The sequence below is a fragment of the Phyllostomus hastatus genome, unplaced genomic scaffold (assembly GCF_019186645.2).
Source record: "Phyllostomus hastatus isolate PE091 unplaced genomic scaffold, TTU_PhHast_1.1 phas_contig_80, whole genome shotgun sequence".
NCBI lineage: Eukaryota > Metazoa > Chordata > Mammalia > Chiroptera > Phyllostomidae > Phyllostomus > Phyllostomus hastatus.
The window spans coordinates 40,556,368-40,577,217 of record NW_025333960.1 but is presented as its reverse complement, the minus strand read 5'-3'; the positions used below and the strand labels follow the sequence as shown (position 1 = coordinate 40,577,217).

At 55.4% G+C, this 20,850-nt stretch overlaps 1 protein-coding gene across 3 annotated transcripts in view; it reads left to right on the top strand.

Annotated features, from left to right (window-relative positions):
• Positions 1-20,850, top strand: part of MYO5B (myosin VB) — a 258,368-nt gene that overhangs the window by 89,286 nt on the left and 148,232 nt on the right. For all 3 annotated transcript variants that reach the window (XR_006787004.1, XM_045850063.1, XM_045850061.1), the window contains exon 2: positions 18,767-18,877. Coding sequence is in view for 2 of the 3 variants with exons in the window: in XM_045850063.1 (XP_045706019.1) it covers positions 18,767-18,877 (111 nt within the window). In the remaining variant the exon portion in view is untranslated. The remainder of the gene's footprint in view (positions 1-18,766; positions 18,878-20,850) is intronic.

Below are 20,850 nucleotides of genomic sequence, written 5' to 3'. Positions count from 1 at the left end.
TTTTGTTAAAACAAGGTTCTCAGTTTGGACTCCTTACTCTCGCAGTGTAATACCAGCGAAGTGTGAATGTCCCGACCACTTTTATCACAGTTGTTGCTGAGCTACTTGCCTACTGCCACTTCACTCCCTTGGGAATATTCTGGAAGAACCTTGAAAACCAAACATGAGTCGTTTCAGACTGCTCCTCTGACAGTGCCTGAAGGAGCCGGAGGGTGGCGGTTGGGGGGCCCGGCTGTCCGAGATGAGAGCGCAGCAGCCCCCCCCCCACCCCGCTTGGGGCCAGTGTATATCAGACAGATGCCCTGGCCCAGCGAGGATCATTTCGTGACCAACGTTTAGAAATGCCTGACCTAGGCCAGCTACTGAACCCCCCTTTGCTCATCTCCGGGACTGTGACAAGCCCGTGGGGGTGTGGCTACAGGGACAGGAAGGGCAGAAGCGGGTGTCCGGTGTGTCCTGACAGGGTCAGAGCCCCGAAGGACTCGGGAGGCACTGCTGTGGGGGTGTGTGCACCTGTGCGTCCCTGGGCATCCGGGATGTGGACAGAGTTGGCCCGTGGTACCCTTGTGTTCTGTTTATTTCCTTAGCGCTTGTTTCTTTGGTGCAGAAGGCTGTTAGCAGCTGAGGAAATGGACCCCTGAACTAGCTCACTGTCATCTTGACCCCTATTTATCAATCCTGAGTGGAAGGAAGGAGGTGACTATTAGCTAGTATACTGTTGTTTGGAATTAATATGCTCCCCGCTCTCTGACACCAGCTTTTTAAATGCCTTGTCTTCCCTTTTGTCCCCTCCTGCCACTTCTTTACCTTCTCCTTTTGCTTCCATCCTACTGAGGCAAGCCATTCCCCCCCATTGTCTAGTGCCCTTCACCCTTCGGGTGCTAGGGGAGCGCAGTAGGATGGGCCAGCGCTGCTGCCACAAGGGCACGGTCATAATGGGGCTCACTTCCTGCTCAGTGCCCACAGCCAGGGGTCGGGTCTCGTCTTCATCCTGAGCATTCAGCTCCGCAGTGCATGAGCCTGCCTGTGGCTAAGGACCGCCTTCTGGCACATCTTCTGCAGTTTAAGGAAGAAAACATCCTGCCAATCCTTCCTTCTTGCTCTCACAGCTGTGGCTTCATTTGAGTCTATTTTTCAAGCAATGAGCTCATCCAGGAGATGTCAGGGAGGTTAACAGGGGTTATCCTCTCAGCATTCTTGGATTCAGATTGCTTTCTGCAGTTTGACTCTCTGAACCGAAGTCCAGCCTTCTGATTGCTCCTCACCCCGGCACGCCCTGGCCCGAGGCACACTTACTGGTAGAGCTTCAAATTGCCGCTGCTATTTATCATTTGAAGTGGGCTGTAGTGGCAGGGGAGAGTCCGGAGTTGGAAGTCACTGGCCTGGGTTTCTGGCTCCACGCTGTTGTTAGGGACACAGAGCTTGTTTCCCCTCAATCCCAACTGTTTCTAGGGTAATTTGGCTTCCTGTCCTGAGTTCCCCTCCCCCGTTTTGGTGCCTATGTCCTTGAACTAGAAAGCAGAGAACTCTTGGTCTTTCTTGGGGAATGCAGTGTAGCGTGGATGCAGAGGGAAGGACCGTGAACCCACTGGAATCCAGGCCTGCTCTGCCAGTGATGCATGGCCCCCGGGTAGCAAGATGCACCTGCTCTGGGGGGCGGCCCCTGCATTTATGTGGTGCCTCATCGAAGAGTGTGAGGTGAGGATTAAATGAGAACGAATAGAAAACACGTGGAGTGATGACAGGTGACAGATGCAGGGCGATGCTCCGAAAAGCCAGTCCCTTTCTTTAACCTGTGTGAGGGAGAGAAATGGTAGACTGACTCACGCTATGAAATTAGTAACACTGTTCCCGTATGTCAGTCCTACTCCCACCCCCACTTCACTACCCGGGAGGTGCTTAAAACGTGGGTTCCTCCGTGTCTTGGCATGCACCTGAAGTACCATCCTCCATCTCCATCCTGTCCCTCCTCCTTGAAGTCTCCCAGACCCACGGAATCCAGAGAACTCTGCCCCGTCTGAGCCTTAGCCCTGGGGCGAGGACGGCTGGAATGCCCCCATTTCCTCCAGAGATGAAGCCCGTGAAATGCACACGGTGCGTTTCAGCTCAGGTCGGGTTCCTCCGCACATATTTGAACACCTGCCACATATCAGGCCCTGTTCTCGGAGAAGGAACAATGAAGGACACTGGTAGGTCTCCAGCCTCCTGGAGCTTACATTTGTGAACCTGACACAGGCAAGGAGTGAACAATATCACTTCATGAAGAAAACGCAATAGGGGGGTATGGTCGAAAGTGATTAACAGGGACTGGTCAGATTCTCTGGGCAGGAACTTTAGACTGTTGATATTCAAGCTGAGATCCCCGTGACAAGGCAGAGCCATCGGAGAGCGGGGACACTGCCGTTTCACAGGCCCCAGGGAAACCAGAGACCCGTGGCTGCAGTGCACTGTAGGGGGGAGGGTGGAAAGGGCTGGGGTGGGGGGCAGGACGTGCAAGGGTTGCCAGCTTCCACAAGGAGTTCAGATTTTATTCTCAGTTCAATGGAGTGACATGATCTGGTGCACTTGAAAAGAAATCCTCACTGCTGTTTGGAAGCCGAGAGTGGAGCAGAGACCTGGTAGGAGGGTGCAGGCGCAGCCCTGGAGAGAAGGGAAGGAGCAGGGTGAATGGCGAGGGACGGGTCAGACCCAGGGCATCTTTCGGAGGCAGAGCAAGCAGACTTGCTCATGGACTGGCTGTGGGTATGAGAGGGGGACAGGACAGCTTCTGGGCTTTTGGCTTGAGTAACCGAGTGGACTGAGATACAAGTTTCTGAGGTGTGGAGTGGGCTAGGATGCGAGAGTTCAGTTGGGCATTTTAACCATATACCAGGTGTGCGGTGCATGTGCTGTGTGCTCCACATGTGTGGTGTGTGTGTTGTGTGTGAGGGGGCGGGCAGGGTAAAGAGGAGAGAGTTAAGAACTTGGGGCCTCCATCACCTACGCGTGGGTGGAGGAGAGGAACCAGTGACCTGAACGCTGGAGTGTCCAGGGAAGGAGGGAGACCAGGAATGTGGCTCAGAAAGCTCAGCCGCTTTGGCAGCCTGGCCTCTCTGCGCGCACTTGTGTGCAGAAGGTCTTTTCGTTCTTCGCCCGTGTTGGTTTGGTTTCAGTTGTGTAGCTTCCAGAGGTTCTTGTTTTTCTTACCTTGCCCGCTCCATCTGGGTGCAGAGGACTGTTCAGTGATTAAGTTGCTATGAATCATTCACTGGTCTATCTTGTCTTTTAGTGTTTTTATTCTGCCATCTGGATACCCTGTACATGGTGCTGGGCTTCAAAGGGAGGCGCCAAGAATAGCAGCGATGACAGTTAGCATTGGTGTGATGCTCGACGGCTGTAAACACACTTTTCTACTCACCCCCCGACCACTCACACATTTTCTCTGGCATCTGGGTGGAGGATCAGGTGAGGATCCCTTAGCTGGGAGTCAGGTCCTCTGCTGTGGTGTGATCTAGACCTGCCTTTTGAACTTAGGCCCAGCACACCTGCCCACAAGTCCCTGGCTTCCACCCAGCTGATGACCTTGCCCTTTCCTGCCGGGAATGTTCACCCTTGTCCTACACGTGCTTCAGGTTACAAAGGTCAGGTTCTCTTCTCGGACTCCTCCTGGACTTGGCGCTGGAGTGAGCTCCCACCTGGGCGTCTCTGAGGGCTGGTAACGCTCACTAGGTTTAATTCCGTGCCGGTCTGCCAGTCACCTGTGATTTTTCACGCTCTGCCTAACCGTGCTGCTGGCTCCCAAGGGGAAGACCACGCCCTAGAAGACAGCGCCCCCTCCCCACAGCGCCGGGCGAGGCCATCGTCTGCCCCTGCGAGGGGCTTAACATCTGGTTGGAGTTTTTCTCCTCTGGTGCTCTTGTGAGGAAGGACCGGCAGCTCCTGCAAATGAGGAAACTGAGGGAGGACGTGGGCCTTCCTCAGTGAGCCCTGTGTTTGTCCGGGGTCATGCAGCAGTCGGTGGCAGGACTGGGGCCAGGATTCGGACCAGCACCTCCCATTTCTGACTCCTGCGCAGCCCGTACCCCTCGAACACAACACCATTCCTTGTCTCCTGTCGTCTCCTCTGGAAATCGTGCTGCTTTTGCATCAGCTCATGAGGCTCCCAGGCTCTGGACGGTTCCCCGAAGCCCGGGAGAGGCTCAGCTGGACTGTGGCCTCTTTCCTTGGCGCTCACTACATGGGCCAGAGGCAACAGCTCAACACTATGCAACCTGTCTTCTTTTTTTAATGGTCTCTGGTTACATAAGCTGCCGATCTGCTGCGGCCACCTTCTGCCTCGGCGATCCCAGTGGCTCACAGGGCTGAGGTCAGTGTTTTCTGCAGCCCTCAGAGAGGATTTGAGGGGAGTCCCTGTAGAACTGACAGGGTCTGGTGGTGCTGAGGAGCCCTTGATGAATGACTTCTGGTTCCTTCTGCCTCCTTCAGGCCAAGCCTCGTGGGGGTTGCTGGTTCCCCGTGATAGAGGTTGGCCAGCCTGCGGGACACAGTGCATTCTGAAGTCAGCCGTTGACCTGTCCATTGGGCACAGAGCCAGAGCCTGGGACTTGGTGGACTGCCCCTTGTCTGCTCCCCTGTAACTGTTAGACCCTGCTAAGGATCCTGCTCTCGGCTTTCTTCTGTTTAGCTCTAGGGAAACAGAAAACATTGCCTTTATTTAACACACCCATTGCATCAAAGGTTTTGCAATCTGCAGGAACCAGAAATTCCCGCAGAACAGGAATGCTAACTGATGAGACCTAAAGGGGTGCAGGAGCTACAACTGCGCCAGCGCTGCAGGGGGAAGTGCAGCCTCATCAGACCTCTGCGCCAGAGTTAGAAGACAAAGCCTCTCTCCGTGCCCAGAAGTCCCCAGGCTGGTGACAGCCCTGTGCTGATGGGGTGTTTAGATAGTACTATATTTAGCCTGTCTGGCGGGAAAGAGTGTGTCCTGCTGTGAGAAGCAGGAATCTACAGGGCTCGGGTTCATCCATTCAACCAACCCATTCCGAATCACTCTCCAGGCCCTGTGCTATGCGCATAGGCCATGCAGACAGACGGCCTTTCGTTCTTACCCTGGGAGGGAGGGGAACGCTCCACAAGTGACTACAGTGCAATTCAAGGCTGTTACAGGGAAAACACAGAGGAGAGAAGCCCCTCAGGCCAGCAGGAACAAAAAGGCTCAGCAGAAGGAGTAATGCTTAATCTGGACCTTAAAGGCAAATAACAGTGGGGCAGGTGGAGAGAGGAAGATGGTCAGGGCAGGGGAAGGCGCGTGCACAGCGGTGCGCAGACCGGGGGTGCGGAGGAGGGGAGGCTTGGAAGTGTTGGAGATGCACGCTCAGCAGGGCTGGAGGGTAGCAGTGCCAGGTGGGGGTGGAGGGAGTCGGGAATGCGGGCAGGAGAGCCGTTAGGGCCCAGTTGTGAACCGTCCTGCATGAAGTTTATCCTGTAAACAACACAGAGTTTCGGAGCTGGGGAACAACGACCTGGTGGATGAGAGAGATGTTTTATTGTTGCTGTTTGAGGATGGTAACTGTAGAACAAAGTTTCTCAGCCTTGACACTGTTGGTAGTTGGGGCTGGATAATTTTTGCTGCGGGGGCTGTCCTGTGCTTTGTAGGGTCTTCAGCAGCATCCCTGGCCCCCACCTGCTAGAAGCCATCAGCACCCACTCCCCTCCCACTCCAGTGTGGCAACCCAAACTGTCTCCCCTGGGGGGACAGTATTGTCCCCCTGCCCTCACCCCAGTTGAAAAGGGCTATAGCAGAAGCTCGCAGTCTAGAAAATCCCCTGGAGCAGGGAGAGATCGGAGGCAGGAACACCAGCTGGGATTGCACGTAGACTGTAGCATTTCAGGTGGAAGGTGAACTGAGGCAGCAGAGCGGAACGCCAGAGCAGAAGGTGAGCTCCGGGGAGAGGCTGACAGTGTCTGGCCCGTTCTTTGTGCCTGAGTGGGTGTGGGTGAGCCAGCGGGCCTTCGTGGCTGATGGGAGCTCCTCGTTGGACTTTGACTGTTGGGCTGGTGCTCAGGGCGTCAGCTCTGTTTCTGGGTCCATTCTTTTTTCGGGTGTGAGTTGGCCGAGTCCCTCCCCCTCCGTGGATCTGTGTGTCCTTCATGTGTCAGATGCTTCTAAGAACACCTGCGCTTCCCGTCTCATGGAATTCTAAGACTCCACATTGGGGAAGGCCCTTTGGAAACTGCAGTGTGTTTTCTAAACGAAGAGTGTTCTTCTAGCTGCACAACACGGAGGAGTGGGAGGGGACACGGATGAGCACGGGCAGGGTGTCTCGTCCAGCTGTGGGCTAGTGGACAACAAGGCCGACAGCACTGAGTTCCCATGAAACCCCTGAATATGGGCATGGGATGTTGGGACTCGGCAGGGAAAACGGCGCTGGCAGTTTGGTGACTGGCATCTCAGCTGGGAGGGAGGGGTGGAGCGCGGTTGTAACACGGAGCTGCTCTTCCTCCTCCTGTCGGCAGTGGAAGCAGACTCTAGAGCTAAGTGTTAACCAAAATATGGAGGTGCTGTGTGAAACACAGGCAGATGGTGGATGCGGCAGGAGCGGAGGACCAGCGAGTGGCCTGTTTTAAACATCTGATGATGATGTTACCAGGGAACTGTGCCTCTCTCCTCTGTCCCCTGCTGATTCTCGGGGCACTCTCTCACTCCAGAGAGCAGTGAGCTCCTGGGCTGGGCACCGTGTCCCTCACCTGCTCAGAAAGGGTAGACCTGACGCTCGTTCCCCTAAAACCAAAGCACCTGAACTGATGGTCTCCCACGGTCTCTGTGATTGCAGAGAGGCCTTTCCGATCAGCCATAGCCCATGATCTTTCCATGGGTGTGCTGGGGGTCCACAACAAAGATTTTGACTAGACCTAGCCCTCTCCCTGGGAAACAGAGGTGAGCGAAGGATAAATGCAGACGTAGCGTTTAGAGCTTCTTTCAGTGCAGCCTCCCTACTGGGAGGACCGAGGCCTGGAGAACTTGAGTGATCTGATGTGGCAGTTCCGTGATTTAGATGCCAAGGGAGGCCCCGGCCCCGCGGTGACCTCTTACCAGACCAGCACACCGTGCACACCAAGACGCACCTGTCTTCTGCTGGACTTCCCCGGCTCCGTGTTCTCAGTCCTCGTGGAGACAGCCAGTGTAACTCAGCCTGTGTTCAAAGTGAAGTGATTGCTTTCCCTTCCTTTCCTCTCTTTTGTACGCTCATATTTTAAGGTGGGCACCGCCTGCATCACTACGTACTTGTGCTTTAGGTGTTGCAGGCGTTGCTCTGTGAGGTTTCCCCAGGCTTTGCTGGATCTCAGCACTGGGGTCACTGGGGAAGGACAGAGCTGCGGGCCTGGATGCGCCCCTACTTGAACACCTAAATGGTGCTGGGAAGGGTACAGTGTCACTCAGGCTTTGTCCAGCCACCGGATGACCGAACTCCTAGGCTGTGTGCCTATTTTAAGACCTAGGATGCACATGTAGTAATACTCCCATACCCACCACGAACCACTACTGCACTTGCCAAAAGCCTACCGGTGATCTGGCACGCAGGCATTTGTACGAAGGTAAGAATGTTGTTAGAGAGCGAGCCCGGCTCAGGTCGCCTCGGTTTTTGAATGTGTCTGGATTTAACGTGTGTCCAGTTTGAACGTGTTGTACATACAACTTTCCCAGAACGTGCTTGTGGCAGCTGGGTAAGGAAGATGGCTCCGGCAAGGCTGAGTGCTTCCTTGTCACCTCCCCCCACGGCTCCCTGTGCTGGTCGTAGTGGCAGAGCAGCCCTCACAGCCCTCCGGGGCACACCGCGCGCCTGGTGGCGTGTTGATGCTGCGCGGGCGAGGGGGAGAGACGCCCCAGGTGAGCTCCAGCAGTGGGCGACCTGTGACCCGCACACAAATTCAGCAGGAAGTGCAGGCGGCTCCCAGTCATCTCACACCCCTTCTCTCAGTGGTTTGTCGTGACAGCTACAGGGGGTGGAGTTTCAGGCTGCGAAGATGAACCCGCGTTCGCTCACTTGAGCTGTTCTCAGTTAGCAAGTCCTTCCCTCTGCACCCCACCCTTCAGGAATGAGCCTGTGGCGGGCGCAGGTGACACACCAGCCACAGGCCCTTCCCTCTTTTTCTGGAACTCCCCGAAGTCTTCTCTGGGTAGTGCCACAGAGGGCTGGGCCAGCAGTTCTTTCAAACCGCACAGACCCACTCTTCAGCAGGCCCTGCAGAGACATTTCAGTGTAAGACGACGTCTGAATCCATCTCTCAAACACGGTCATCTGGCACAGAGGAGACGAGTTAGCCGTGAGCAGCCCAGAACACCGAGGGCTCTCCGACGGCAGGTTTGTTTGATAGTAACACTGGCTAGGACTCGCCGAAGGACGATTCGGTTCCAAGCGGGTAGGATGCATTGTTGATAATGGCCGCGCAGTGATCAATTTTCCTCGGCACCAGGACGAAAATCAGGCGTCACTTGAAGGTTTTTGGTTAATGGAGGTTTGCACAGCAGACACCCACTGAACTTCTTAGCTCGGAAGTCACAGTCAGCTTCAGGGCCGCTACTGAGTGAGAGTGCGCATTGGTTCTGGAACGTTCTTTCCCTGAGGTCCCAGAGTGTTAGGGACTATTACCGTGCCTGCTTGCCAGTGCACCCACGCTGAACATCTGTCTTTGTTCTTCGTTTGAAACATTTCTGCTCAACGCCCTGAAACTCCACATAAGCCTCACACGGCAACATATAGTGGGGAGAGAAATAGGGACACCTGGTTGAGGATGAAACAAAATAACACGTGAGTAAAGAGGATTCAAAAGCTGTGTGCGCATGTCCCTGAGGAAGCATTAGGGGAATGGCGGTTGCGCTGTCTGGGATGAGGAAGCACCTCGTAAGTGAAGTCCAAGGTGTGGTCCGGACAGGATCTGAAGTCAGGTTGTTCAGGGCAGGGTGAGTGTCCGCCAGACGACAGAGGTTAAGTACTGGCAGCGTGCACTTTGGAAGATTTAACTAAACCCTTACAGCGAGGATTCTTTCCCTTATCCATCAATCTGTAAGAACCGATCTTCTAGTGATGTAGTTTCGACCGTGTCTCTCCCCATGTTTAAAGCCCACGTGAACGTTTCCGCTGGCCGTGGAACAGTAAAAAGAATGTGTCCCGTGACTCCTGAGAACTTCCTGCCTGTCTCCCCAGTATCATTCTGAGCCCTTTCCTCCGCACTCGGTCCCACCCACTCTGGCCACCCTCCAGCTCTTCAGCAAGTCCTGCACCTTCCTGCCCCGGGCTTGTCACCCAGATAACATCTCAGTCTGGAACATTCTCTCTCCCTGCCATGCCTGGCCAATGCCTTGTCTGTCTAGGGTTCAGCTTGAATCTTGCTTTTTCAGCAAAGCAAGATCACCAGGTCACCATTCCTGATGACCTGGACTAGGGGAGGTCCCTGTCACATACTGTGGATTTCTGTGCTGTCCAAGCAGTTACAGCCTTCTCAGTTGATTAATTACATAATGTGGTCTGACACCCTTGGAGGCGGGGACATGTTTTTTTCCCCACTGTGTTCCAGCACCTTGCGCAGTGCATCTCATCTGGTGGGTGTTCCATAAGTACGAATGAATGAGCGAATGAATGAACTAGAGGCCGTGTTCCAGTCAGTGGACCTTGTAACCTATGGGGCACATGCAGCAGTGGAAGAACGTGTATGGAGTCAGCCTCAAAAATAAAGTGGGGGAGGCCGGGGGTGCTTCGTCCTATAAAAGGAGGATTGAGAGCTGGCTTGAGTCTGAGATGCAGCTGTGCCAGGTGTTCCAAGTTCTGAGATAGTTGGTCTCTTGAAGCAAGAGAGAACCAAGCTGTGCCCATGCGTGCAGATGCAAGGGGCAGTTTCTCCAGAATTTTTCCCGAGGAAAGAAGGGTGTCCCTGTGCATGCTCTCAACTCCTCAGTTTCGATCAGCAAAGTGCTGTTTGCGGAAGTGACTTAGCCTGGACCAGCTTCAGACCGTGCTGGCTCTGCTGCTCAGCGAGGCCGCACAGTGGAGCAGGTCTTACATTTTCAAAGTAGAAGCAAACAAACTCTGCCTTGGTGAATATTTCTAGGGGCCGTGGCTTTCTGATAAGGGCCGTGGCAGTTGTTAACTGCTAGGACTTCTCTTTGAGGTGAAGTGACATACTAGTCTTTGGGTGTCAGGATCGGGGGTGCACACCCAAGGGGACAAGAGGGAAAACAACCGTCCAGTGACGCTGTCCTATTTGGGTTTAGGAAGTCGGGTTATCTCAAAAAGCCCCTGGCTGTCATGTCGTTGGAAGGGGGGTCGCAGCAAAGCTTCCGCTCCTTGGTAGGACGCAGACGTGCATTCAGCCGCACGAGGTGGACGAGCTTGGAGCGCCTCCTCTCTTTCAGCTTTCTGGGCGAGCAGGCTCATGGGTTCAGCATTGCAGCCGTACAAAACTGACTTGCCAGTGGCGTGGCCCTCTTTAAATGGGGACTCTCAGTGATCTTTCCAAAACCTCAGCATCCCCACCCCGCTTCCTAGCTGTCTCTCAGCCTCGGGTGTCACTGCAGCTGCCGGTGGATGGCAGGCGCACACTGGCCGGGCACGGTGACGCAGCACTGCTCCCTGAGCGAGCCCCGCGGACTTCCCGTCTGGCCACTCTGCCACCTGAGGACATACTGCTCACTCTACCAGCAACTCCTGCAGGGTGGCGCACAGGTCAATTTGCCTTTAACAGCCACGCGGAGACTTGGTTCGTTCTTCACGAGCTTCGAACACAGATGTAGAAGGAGGAGGATCAGGACCTCATGGGGACCGATGACGTCATCAGATGTCAGAAAGAGTGGAGTCTTTCCTCAGAAGGCAGGGTTGAGATGACACGCAGCTGCAGGCACGCAGGATAGCAACTGTCAGCGGTCCAGTGTGGCGGCCACTGCTGGAAACGTGGGGATGGCCTGCCTTCGGCATGTTCGACTTTCCTTGCATTTAAATGATTGGAAGTATCGGGCTTCATTGTAACTTTCCAGCATGAAGCTTCCTGCTCTGCTTTTTTTTTTAAACCCCCTTTCCTCCAGTGACACCATTGGCTGTTCGCTCTCCTAACCTGTCTTCTCATCGGAAAAGAACAAGGAGCAAGTTGTGAATGGATCTGGGCTGGGCCTCAGGAACCCACCTGATTGGCCCAGAAATTACACATGGATTTTTCATTTACTTAGTTCTGGACAAACAGTATATTTACAATATTAGATGTACTGTAACACGTAATTACCTCTGGCTTTAAGTTACAGGCAGCTTCCCGGTGTCAGGGAAAAGAGAGGAAGGGGTCACGGTCCAGAGCCTTTAATGGGCGCGTCATCAGGGAAGCCGGGAGCTGGCCTTGCTGCGCCCAGGGAGGAGGCGGTAACTAACTCCGGGAGTAGTGAGGGCGGGAGGCGCGGCTCTGTTCCCTTGACACTCCGTCTGCACAGGGCTCTGCTGGGATTATTTGTGTGTGAGCTCTCCTGGACCCGCGTTCCTGCCGCAGGGACAGTTACCGCTGAGCACTCACCTTGTGCCAGGTGCTGGGCCCAGTGTTTCATGTACGTCATTTCATCCAGTCCCAGCAGCAGCCCTCATACCGGCTGTACTTCCCGGCTTTCCGGGTGAGGAAGCTGAGCCCGTGACGGGAGTTGAGGCTGGAACCCGACATGCTCACTCTCCCGTCTCTCATGGTGGGAGCCCAGCGGATGAGAAGGAGGATGCCTGGAGGGGATGTTCCTGATGTTACCCCCCCCCCGCCAAGTTTGGGGGACAAATCACTCCCACAGGGTTCAGGTTGTAGCTGGGTGTCTGGGCCCATGAAACTCGATCTTCAGACCTCAGGTGGGAGGTTCTGCGCAGCAGGGGTAGAAGCCTAGTCTCTGTGCTCCTGACTCCTGTTTTGCCCAAGACTGAAATGTGACCCACCTCGTGCTGCGAGGGCAGCGAGGCAGGTGTGTTCCCGGTGCCCTGTGACGCAGCGGTGAGGGCTCTGCGGGGCACCCGCCGCGGGGATGCTGCTGTGGTGATGGTGGCGAACGGAAACTGTGGGCTGGGCGTGGAAGTGTTTTTCCTCTCCCTTCCTTCCCCTTCCATACAACCACTGCTTTCATAGAGAAGCTTCAAAACGGATACATTTACACCAAACAGAGAACATCACTTATGGCATTTTTGAGAAGTGTGTGTGTGGGTTTTCTAGCCTCAGTAAGAACTGTGCTGTGTGTATCTCCATTTTTAATAAGTGGTACATGGGTGTTTTCCCCCCTAGAGGGTCTTTCAGTCTCGCAGCACTGTGCCCTGGACCTGGGGCTGGGGAGCAGCCTGCTGTCCTTCCGCTGAGTGCAGTCCCTCCTGCCTCGGGGGCATCTGAGCCCCGGGCCTCACCGCCCTGCTTGGTAATGGCAGGTTTTCCCCTCAGAGACGCAGCCTGTCCGCTCAGCTTGGGGCTGGTGACATTTGTTTGCTGGTGCTGCAGTCTGCGCCGGGTCTCAGATTGGCCCCGGATAGAGATGCTGGTGGCTTCTGTGCTCCTTGGCCGATGGAAGATGGTCAAATCAGTCTTGCATCTCCCCCAGTGAGTTCTAGAACAAAATCCCATGTCCTGAGCAAGTGCTGTGGGCTGTTTGCTCTGTTTTATCAAAAAGACTTCCCTCCCTCTCCGCCCTACAGAGCAGCTATGGGAGGGCCTCATGTGAGCGTGAGGGTGCAACCACAAGTGAGGCAGTGGCCCTGCTCCTTGTCCCCTACACACAGGCAGGAAGGGACAGGCAGTTGATCCACTCAGCCACCAGATGAGGCTGGGAAGTCCCGCCCCCCAGTCCACTCCCAGGGTTCTGTGCCCAGACTGCCTTGTTTCGAGTTTGGAGTGCAGCCACCAACACTTCAGTCTGCCCAGTTACTAACTCGGAAACCACCTGGGGGCTGAACTTGGAGTGTCGTTGTAAATGGGCATTTGCACACTTATTTGTATGTGATTACAGTACACTTGCATAAAATATGTACTCAGTGGGACCTGGGGGGCTGCAAGAAGTCGGTATTTCTCCACGACAGGGACAGGGTGAAAAACTTAGGAGTCAGTCTGGGAGCTTTGCTTTGCTCCAAACTCAACTAGTCACCGTGAACTTGGGCACATCTGCACTTTTTCCCACAGTGTTTCCTCGATGAAATACTAGCGATAACCCTACTTATCTTACCTTGGGGTTAAAATCAATAGGAGGTGGTTGACGTCCTTGAAATTACGTGCATTGGTGTAAGGTTGTGGGGGGTGGTCCGTGTGCCCAGTGTCCCAGGCCCTTCCCCCGAAGTTGGCCTCTGTTCCGAGACTCTCTCTGGAGCAGTGGTTGTGACGTGGACGGCACATTCACCGCTTGGGAAGCTTCAAACAAGGGAAAACAAAAACCACAGTGCGTGGGCCCTACTCCCAAAGATTCAATCTTAGTTTTTTAAGTGTGGAACACGCAGATCTGAAAAAACATTTGCTTTTTTAGGTCTGCAGAGAACTCTTAAATGCCAGTCCGCACTGAGAATCCCCTCTTGCAGGGTTTTGGAGTCGAAGGCCACACCCGGGAGTGGATGTGGAGGGGAGGCGTGGCTGCTCGTGTTCTCCCACTTGCGGGACATCCGGAGGGTCCCAGGCGTGTGGAACGCCTTAGGCTTGTTGCTCTCCCATCCACACCCCCTCATCCTACGCAAGATCCCATGAGGATCCTGCCTTCTCGACTAAACATTATACAGTGTCACCATCACCACCACCACCACCACCACCATCATCATCATCACCATCATTAGCACTTACTGTAAGCACTCTGAGACCGTGGGGTCCCATTTCATGCTTGGGACACCTCTCGACTGTCTAAATTTTACCCCATTGTACGACTGAGGAAACCAAGGCTCAGACCCACTCATCCACCTACCCAGGAGGCTGGAATTCTTACTCAGCTGCCTGGCCCTGGAGCCCACACACTCCACCACAGCACTTAAGTACCTCGAGATAATTGGTATGAATGGACACATGCTCTGCTCTGCTCGACACTGTTTGCATTTCAGCAGGTGCTTTCTGGAGACAGTGCTGTAGCTCAGGAGAAGGAATCCCCAGCTGGGGTTTCACATCTGGTGGGGAGAAGCCTCTAGGCACCGAGGGTCTGTGGTGCCCTGGAAATCACAGTCACCAATTCAGACCACGTGGGCGGGCGGTTCTCAAACTAGCTGGCAGGTTGGACACAACTGAGGAACTTGAAAAAACACTGCCTGGTTCCTGTACTCTGAGACGGAGGCACTGGGTCTGCGAGGCTGCCAGGCTTGGGACGCTGGAACAGCGCTCTGGGGCATTCTGACAGCTGCCAGGGCTGAGCGCTGTGGCCACAGGCGGCCCCGCGGTGCAGCTGTGGGTCTGAGAACTGCCTCTGGGCCGGCCCCTGCAGAGACTCAGGAAGTGTGGGGGGTGGGGGGGGGCAGGAGAAGACTGCACCAGTGCACTTGTACTGCTTGCTCTGATGTGATGAATTAAGTGTTGTGAAAACAGGACAGTAACCGATGACGCAGTGCCATAATCGAGTTCTGTGAGCAAGCGTGGTCTGCCACGCCCAGGGAAGCCGTTGGGTGTCAGGGATTCCACACAGGCGAGAAAGTGGAGAGGCAGCAAAGAACCTGGGATGGCGAGCATCTCTGTCTGGCTCATAGGAGTGATGGCTTTGTGTCCAAAGCATAAATTCTGTCTTACTGCTTTCCCAGAGGCTAGCAGGGAGAACCCACACCTGGAGGCAGTGTCCAGGATGCCGTGTGCTTCATCTGGAGCCAAAGCAGTTATAAAATGAAGTTCCCATCACATAAAATCAACTATGTAAAGCGAACCACAGTTCATTGGCACTTAAAACAGTGTTGTGCCTCTACCACCTGTGTGTATTTAAAAACATTTTCGTTTCCCCAAAGGAACCCCTTCCCTTCCAAATCCTTTCCATTTCCACCACGGCGATCACGTCTGCTTGCCCCCTGCAGTCTCTGCTGGTTCCCGTGGAGCCGTCTCTCCCTTCTCTTAATCTGTCCTCTTGGCTGTTTACTCTGCATGGATCACGTTCCGCCTCATCCTGGGCTGTAGAGGCCACGTGCTTCCTCAGAGGTGGGGTGGGTCTGTGGAGGAAAGGGGATGGTGGGGGTTGTTTGCAAAGGCAGCGTGTGAAGCAAAATTTGATTATGGTTGAAATTGTCCTTGGAAGTCCTATAAATCGCTCAAGCGTGGTATGCGTGATGTTGGATAAACAGCTCTGCTCCGTGACTCACAGGCACATCCAGCTGAGAACCTGTGAAGTGGGATGAAGGCAGGGTATCAGGGAGCTGAGGGGACCTGCCTGCAGGTGGCACCCATCGGCACTGTCACAGCACAGGGTCTCCTTTATTCCGGAGCAACAGCCAACTGCTGTAATCTCAGCACAAGGCCACGTGTGTCTTCTCCGTGGTGACGAAGGAGATGTGGCAGCATCTGGCGTGGAGGGGGCATGTGCCAGGCGCTCAGGTGTTCGCTGGGTTGGAGTCTAAAGCTCACCTGATCAGAGCTGTAGGGTGCACCATCCTTTAAAAAGTGACAGGAGAGTTTGGCCACCTGCTCCCGCTCTTTCCAAGCTGGCATTAACTGTTGTTGCCCCCCCCCCGCCTTCTCTCATCTCATCCTCCCCCACTAACATTTATTATCCTCTCTAGGAAGCAGTCACATCACTCCTTAGAGTATGTTTTCATGTGAATTATCTACCCAGTGAGAGTACAGGACCCTGAAGGTCAGGGATAGGTCTTCACGTTTGTATTTGATTACATGGTGCTTATCCCAGTTTGTTTTACGTGTACACCAGGTGCCCTGCCAATGCACCTTCTCCTTACTGCTTCCTGTGTCTGCAAACATTTATAGTGCATCTTCCACATGCCAGGGATGTAAAGGGGGCCCAATGGCATCCCTGAGAGAGAGATCTTCAAGTAGGGAGATGAAACGTGATATGAGAGAGATGACTGTAAAACGATAAAGTTAATCACAGAAGAACTGACCGAAGCAGCTCGGGTTGGGAAGGGCTCACTCCGGGGCACAGGGAAGGGAGGGTTCAGTGAGGGTACGGCGTTGGAACTTGGACTCTGCCCACACGGACAGGTGAGGGACGAGCATCCTGGGTGGGGGAGCAGCACGTACAAAGGTAGTGGGCGGCTAACCTTTTCCATGAAAGGCCAGGTAGTGAATCTGCTAGGATGTTGGGCCATCGCACTGATGTCGTGGCTACACAGCTAGGGCACTGAAGTGTGGGGGCCACCACAGAGTGGACAGGAGTGGGATGAGGGTTGTGTTCCAATAAAAGTGTTTGTGGACTCCAGAACTTGGCTTTCATGTCATACACTCTTCATGTGTTATGTGAATATCGTTCTTCTGAACGTTTTTAGCCACTTAAACATTTAAAGACCATTCTTAACCCCATGGGCTCTGCAGACTCCAGTGGCACACTGCGTTTGGCCCAGGGCTGCGGTTGGCTGACCTGTGTACGAAGGCTGGGAAGTGCAGGGTCGTGTGGCGGGAGCAGGACAGTTCGTAGGTGCGGTCCTTCCGACCCAGTGGCTGTGGGTGGAGACTGCAGTGCTGCACTTCCAGCAGGCCCCTGGACATGGTGAGGCTGAGGTCCTTACCTGGGGTAGCGAAGAGCTGAAGAATCCTTGGGGACCCCTCATGCCCCCTGTGCTGAGTTCTGTGGGTATGGGAAATGTAGAAGACAAAAGAGCTTCATGGAACCAGGGGGATACCTGGACCCTCCCAGAGGAAGAGCCAGGCAGTGAGACTCCCCAGTGCTGGGTGCAATCAACTGCTTAGTGAGTGGCACACAGGGGTGCAGGGTAAAGGCCAGAGGAGTCCCTGAGAGAGTAGGGACTGGGCTCTTTGGGTGTTGTACAGCTTGGTCCCCACATCCTCACCCCCCACTCAGCTTCCATCGGGATTCCCCCATTCTTTCTCAGTTGTCACTCTGTTACCGTGAGCCGCTCCTGAAACCCTGTACACTGAGTGGAGACTTGGACGTGAGTGAAGTTTCTCGGGTGTGCTGTACTGCCTCAGCTGGGGGGGAAGTCGCAGGAGCAAGGCCAAGGGTCATCCCTCACCTGAAGCTAGGGGACAGAGCCTTCTTACAAGGCATCGCAGCTGGACGGACAGTGGGCTGTAAAGACAGTGGAGGGAGAAAGTTAGAACACCCGAGGGGAGGAGAAATGTTGATGCTTAAGGCTGGCAAACACTCCGAGTCTTCTGTGGAGACACCTCGGAACATTCTTAACGTCTTACTCCCGAGCCCTCAGACACTGTGAAGCCCCCTGGTATCTCCCTGTGAAGACAGAGTGACGTCTGGCAGGCAGGCAGGCAGGCGGAGAGAAGGGAGTGTGGCAGAGACTCTGTATGGTGCCCAGACCAGCGACTGGGCTGCATCCTGAGCAGAGGCGGGCGGTGGGGAGGCAGGCTGGTGGCCGTCCGCTCTCCCGTGGGTCAGTGTCCTGCCTTCTGCCGCAAGGCTCTCGCTGCCCAGAACTGCATCAGAGGCGACCGTCGCAGAGCCCACGGGCTAGCTTTTTGAAAAGGCCAGTGACCACCTGGAGGAAAACACTGGGAAAAGGCAAGATAAAGCCTGCAGGCTCCTTGTGTCCGAGCTGCTGACGGGCCACGGGGGCTGTGCCTGGAGCTGTGGCCCTGTGAGGGGGTGGATCACACGGACCCCGCACTCCTGGCTGGCGTTGGGTCAGAAGAGACCCTGGGTCCAGGTTTGCTAGGGAACCACATGTTGTGGTGCATGGGCACGCAGACGGCTTCTACAGCAACCCGGCCCTGTGGACATTGCGTGGTGGCGCAGCAGAAATTCAGTCATCCGTCTGCCAGACGGGGGCAGTGCGGTGCCAGCCGCGGCAGCTGGCGGACCCAGCTGCCGACCGGCGGTGTAGCACCGAGGACCTGTGGCTCTTCCTGGCTGCACCCGACGCCCACCTGGGGCTCTTCTGTGTCACCTCAGGGTCTGACTGAGTCCATCCGAGGTGGAACCCACACTTGCACTGTCAAAGCCCCCAGGCGATCCTAATGTGCACTCAGGGCTGAGGATCCCCGAGTTAAATAGAGGGGTGTCAGTACTTATCCAGGGCTGGGTTCTCCCTGCCAGGCTTGGCCGGGGAGACGAAATGACCCCTTGAATCCAGAGAGCTGCCGGGGGAGGATGAATGGGATTTGTGGGCAGGTTTGTGACTTAAAGAATGCAGGAGTAAAGTGAGGCTGCTGACAGTTTCGGAATAGGTAGATTCACATTCCGTTTGCCGACCAAGGTCTGTCACTTCTGCAGGAACGTGGGTGTGTCCCTGAATGCAGAAACCAGAGCCGAGGTCCCCAGCTCGGAAGATTGTCTGTGCCGTCCCATTGGGTCTTGCATGTGTGCTTTGTTGTCCGCAGCCCACTGACCCCCCTGGCCCCCCCCCCCCCCGCCCCACGCACATCGCTGTTTGTGTCACTCCTGGCGGTGGTGGCGCAGAACACCGGGCACAGCCAGTGCAGGCTTGGCGGTCTCCCTGGCAGACGTCTGATTTCATTGACCTGTGATGTTCTTTTAGGATCCAGAGGGTGCCTGCTGTTACCTGTGAGTTACTGACCTGTCATCATGGTATCGGGTCATCTTGTGTCTTGAAACGAAATGGCCTGCACAGGCAGCGAGTGACACGGAATCGGAAACCTGGAAGCTTCCCTGTGTGTCTAAGTGTCTTCTGTTCTGACCTTTCAGGGCACGAGGGTCTGGATCCCTGACCCTGATGAGGTGTGGCGCTCGGCCGAACTAACCAAGGACTACAAGGAGGGCGACAGGAGCCTCCAGCTCCGCCTGGAAGATGACACTGTAAGTGTGGGTTGTGGGCATTGCCGGGGTCCGCCGGACAGGGCTGGGTGGTATGGGGTGGGCTTGAATTTGTCCTGCAGGCGGGAGCTTCTGCACGCCTGCCATCGTTTCTGTGGCTGTCGATAGCACACCCGACAGTGCCAGGCTGTGAGCTGCTCCCTGGACGTCGCTGGAGTGCCCACTGGGGTTAGCCGCCGGCCGAGGCCCTGAGCAGATGCTCAGGGGAGTGGAGGCGTCTGTGGGAGGTGACGGTGTAGCTGCTGTGGGGGACAGGGCCTGGGACCTGGCCCGGCTCGGGATGGGGTCCTGGCTCGACCGGTGTTAGCTCTGTGCCCTTGTGCAATTCAGCAGTCTTTCTGTGCCTGTCACTTCACCTGTGATGGGGCACTTCTGGGAACAGGAAGAGTTGCTGCAGTTAGAGCAGAGCCTGGCACAGGGGCACTCAGCGTGTGCTGGCTGCTACGGTGGGAGTTCTTCGTTAGTTGACATTCAGGTGGTTTTGCTGGAAAGGAAGACAAGGTCGTAACCGAAATCCTGTTCTTCCCAGATCTGGTTCAGTTTCTCTTTTCCTGAACCTTTGTGACCGAGCTTCTCTGTGACTCGTGCATCTCACAGATATGTGAGTGCTTGCTCCATGCTCGGTTCGGGGGGGGAGGGGGTGAACGAAAGGGTGTGGCCCTGTCATCGGGGGAGCAGCTCAGTGCTGGGGCAGCAGTGGGCACGAACACAGCAGCAGGGAGGCACAGCGGTGGCCGTCACAGAAGCAGGTGGCTGAGGGGTGGGAGGGAACCTGCGGAGATGAGGGTGCTGGAGGGCGGTAGAGAGCAACCAGCTGTTGAAGATTCACGGGGCGGTGGGCCTGGGGTAGAGAGTACCCGGGCGGATGCACCTGCACGTGTGCCTTCAGTGTGTAGAGGGAAGGAAAGGAGGCCTGCGCACCTGGTGCGAACGGTCGGAGAAGGGGACGGGATGTGTGGGGGGGGGGGCGGAATGCAGGCAGAGGCCACTCATGCAAGGTTTGCAGTGGGGAGACCAGGGGGAAGCAGGTCTGGAGTGAAGTGGCAGGAAGCAAACAAGAGTTGGCTTGGGGACAGGTTGCGTCTGAGGGGCTGAAGAGCAGGCGTGTCTCAGAGGGATGGCCGGAGTGACCGTCTCCTCCCTCTGAACTGCAGGAGCACAAGGAGCTTGTGCTGCGTTTTGAGCCTTTGACCACTTGCTGCTGCCTTACCATTCTCCCTTCTCTCAAGCATTTCGGTCTCGTGGTTCTGGGTAGTCAGTGACTGGCTTGAGAAATGGACCGCGTTTTCTGCTTTGCTGACAGAGTATCTACTGCGGTGGATGATTAACTCACAGATTAGTAGGAAGGGTGACCATCCTTCCCGCCCTGCTCATTTCTGCTTTCTGTCCACTGGAGCACATCACCTGGTGAGACCGGAGCGCGGAATCTGTTAGAGGTTCGCTCCAGGGTGTGTGCCCTCACCTTCCCCTACCTGGCCGAGGCCGGCTTTGCTAGCTTCCTCTTGGTTTTGAAGTGAGAGATGAAATTCCCAACAGATGGGCTCGTGTTTACCACGTTGAATAATTCCCACCCCACGCCTGAAACAAAATAAAATTAGTTCACCCACTCGAATGGCATATCTTCTCCAACAGATTTCACTGCAGTTGATCTCACAAGTGGGTGGGTGTTTTTAGAGAGCTGTGCGGGGGTTGTGAGGAGTGATCGCTGTTGCCAAAACAGCGTGGATGCGTGCCCCACCCCCACCCCCCACCTGAAAGTGAGTCCAGTGCTGCATGATGAACCCGGCAGCCGCCCAGGGCCCATGTCTCCTCTCTCTCCCACCCTCTCCCTCCCGCTCCCGCCTGCCACATGGACAGTCAACATGGAATCAGAAGGGATGTCGGGGCTGTGCATGAGCAGCTCTGGAGAAATCATGTTCTCTGCACACCCGACTCCGTCCAGGCGGCTCCCGGGC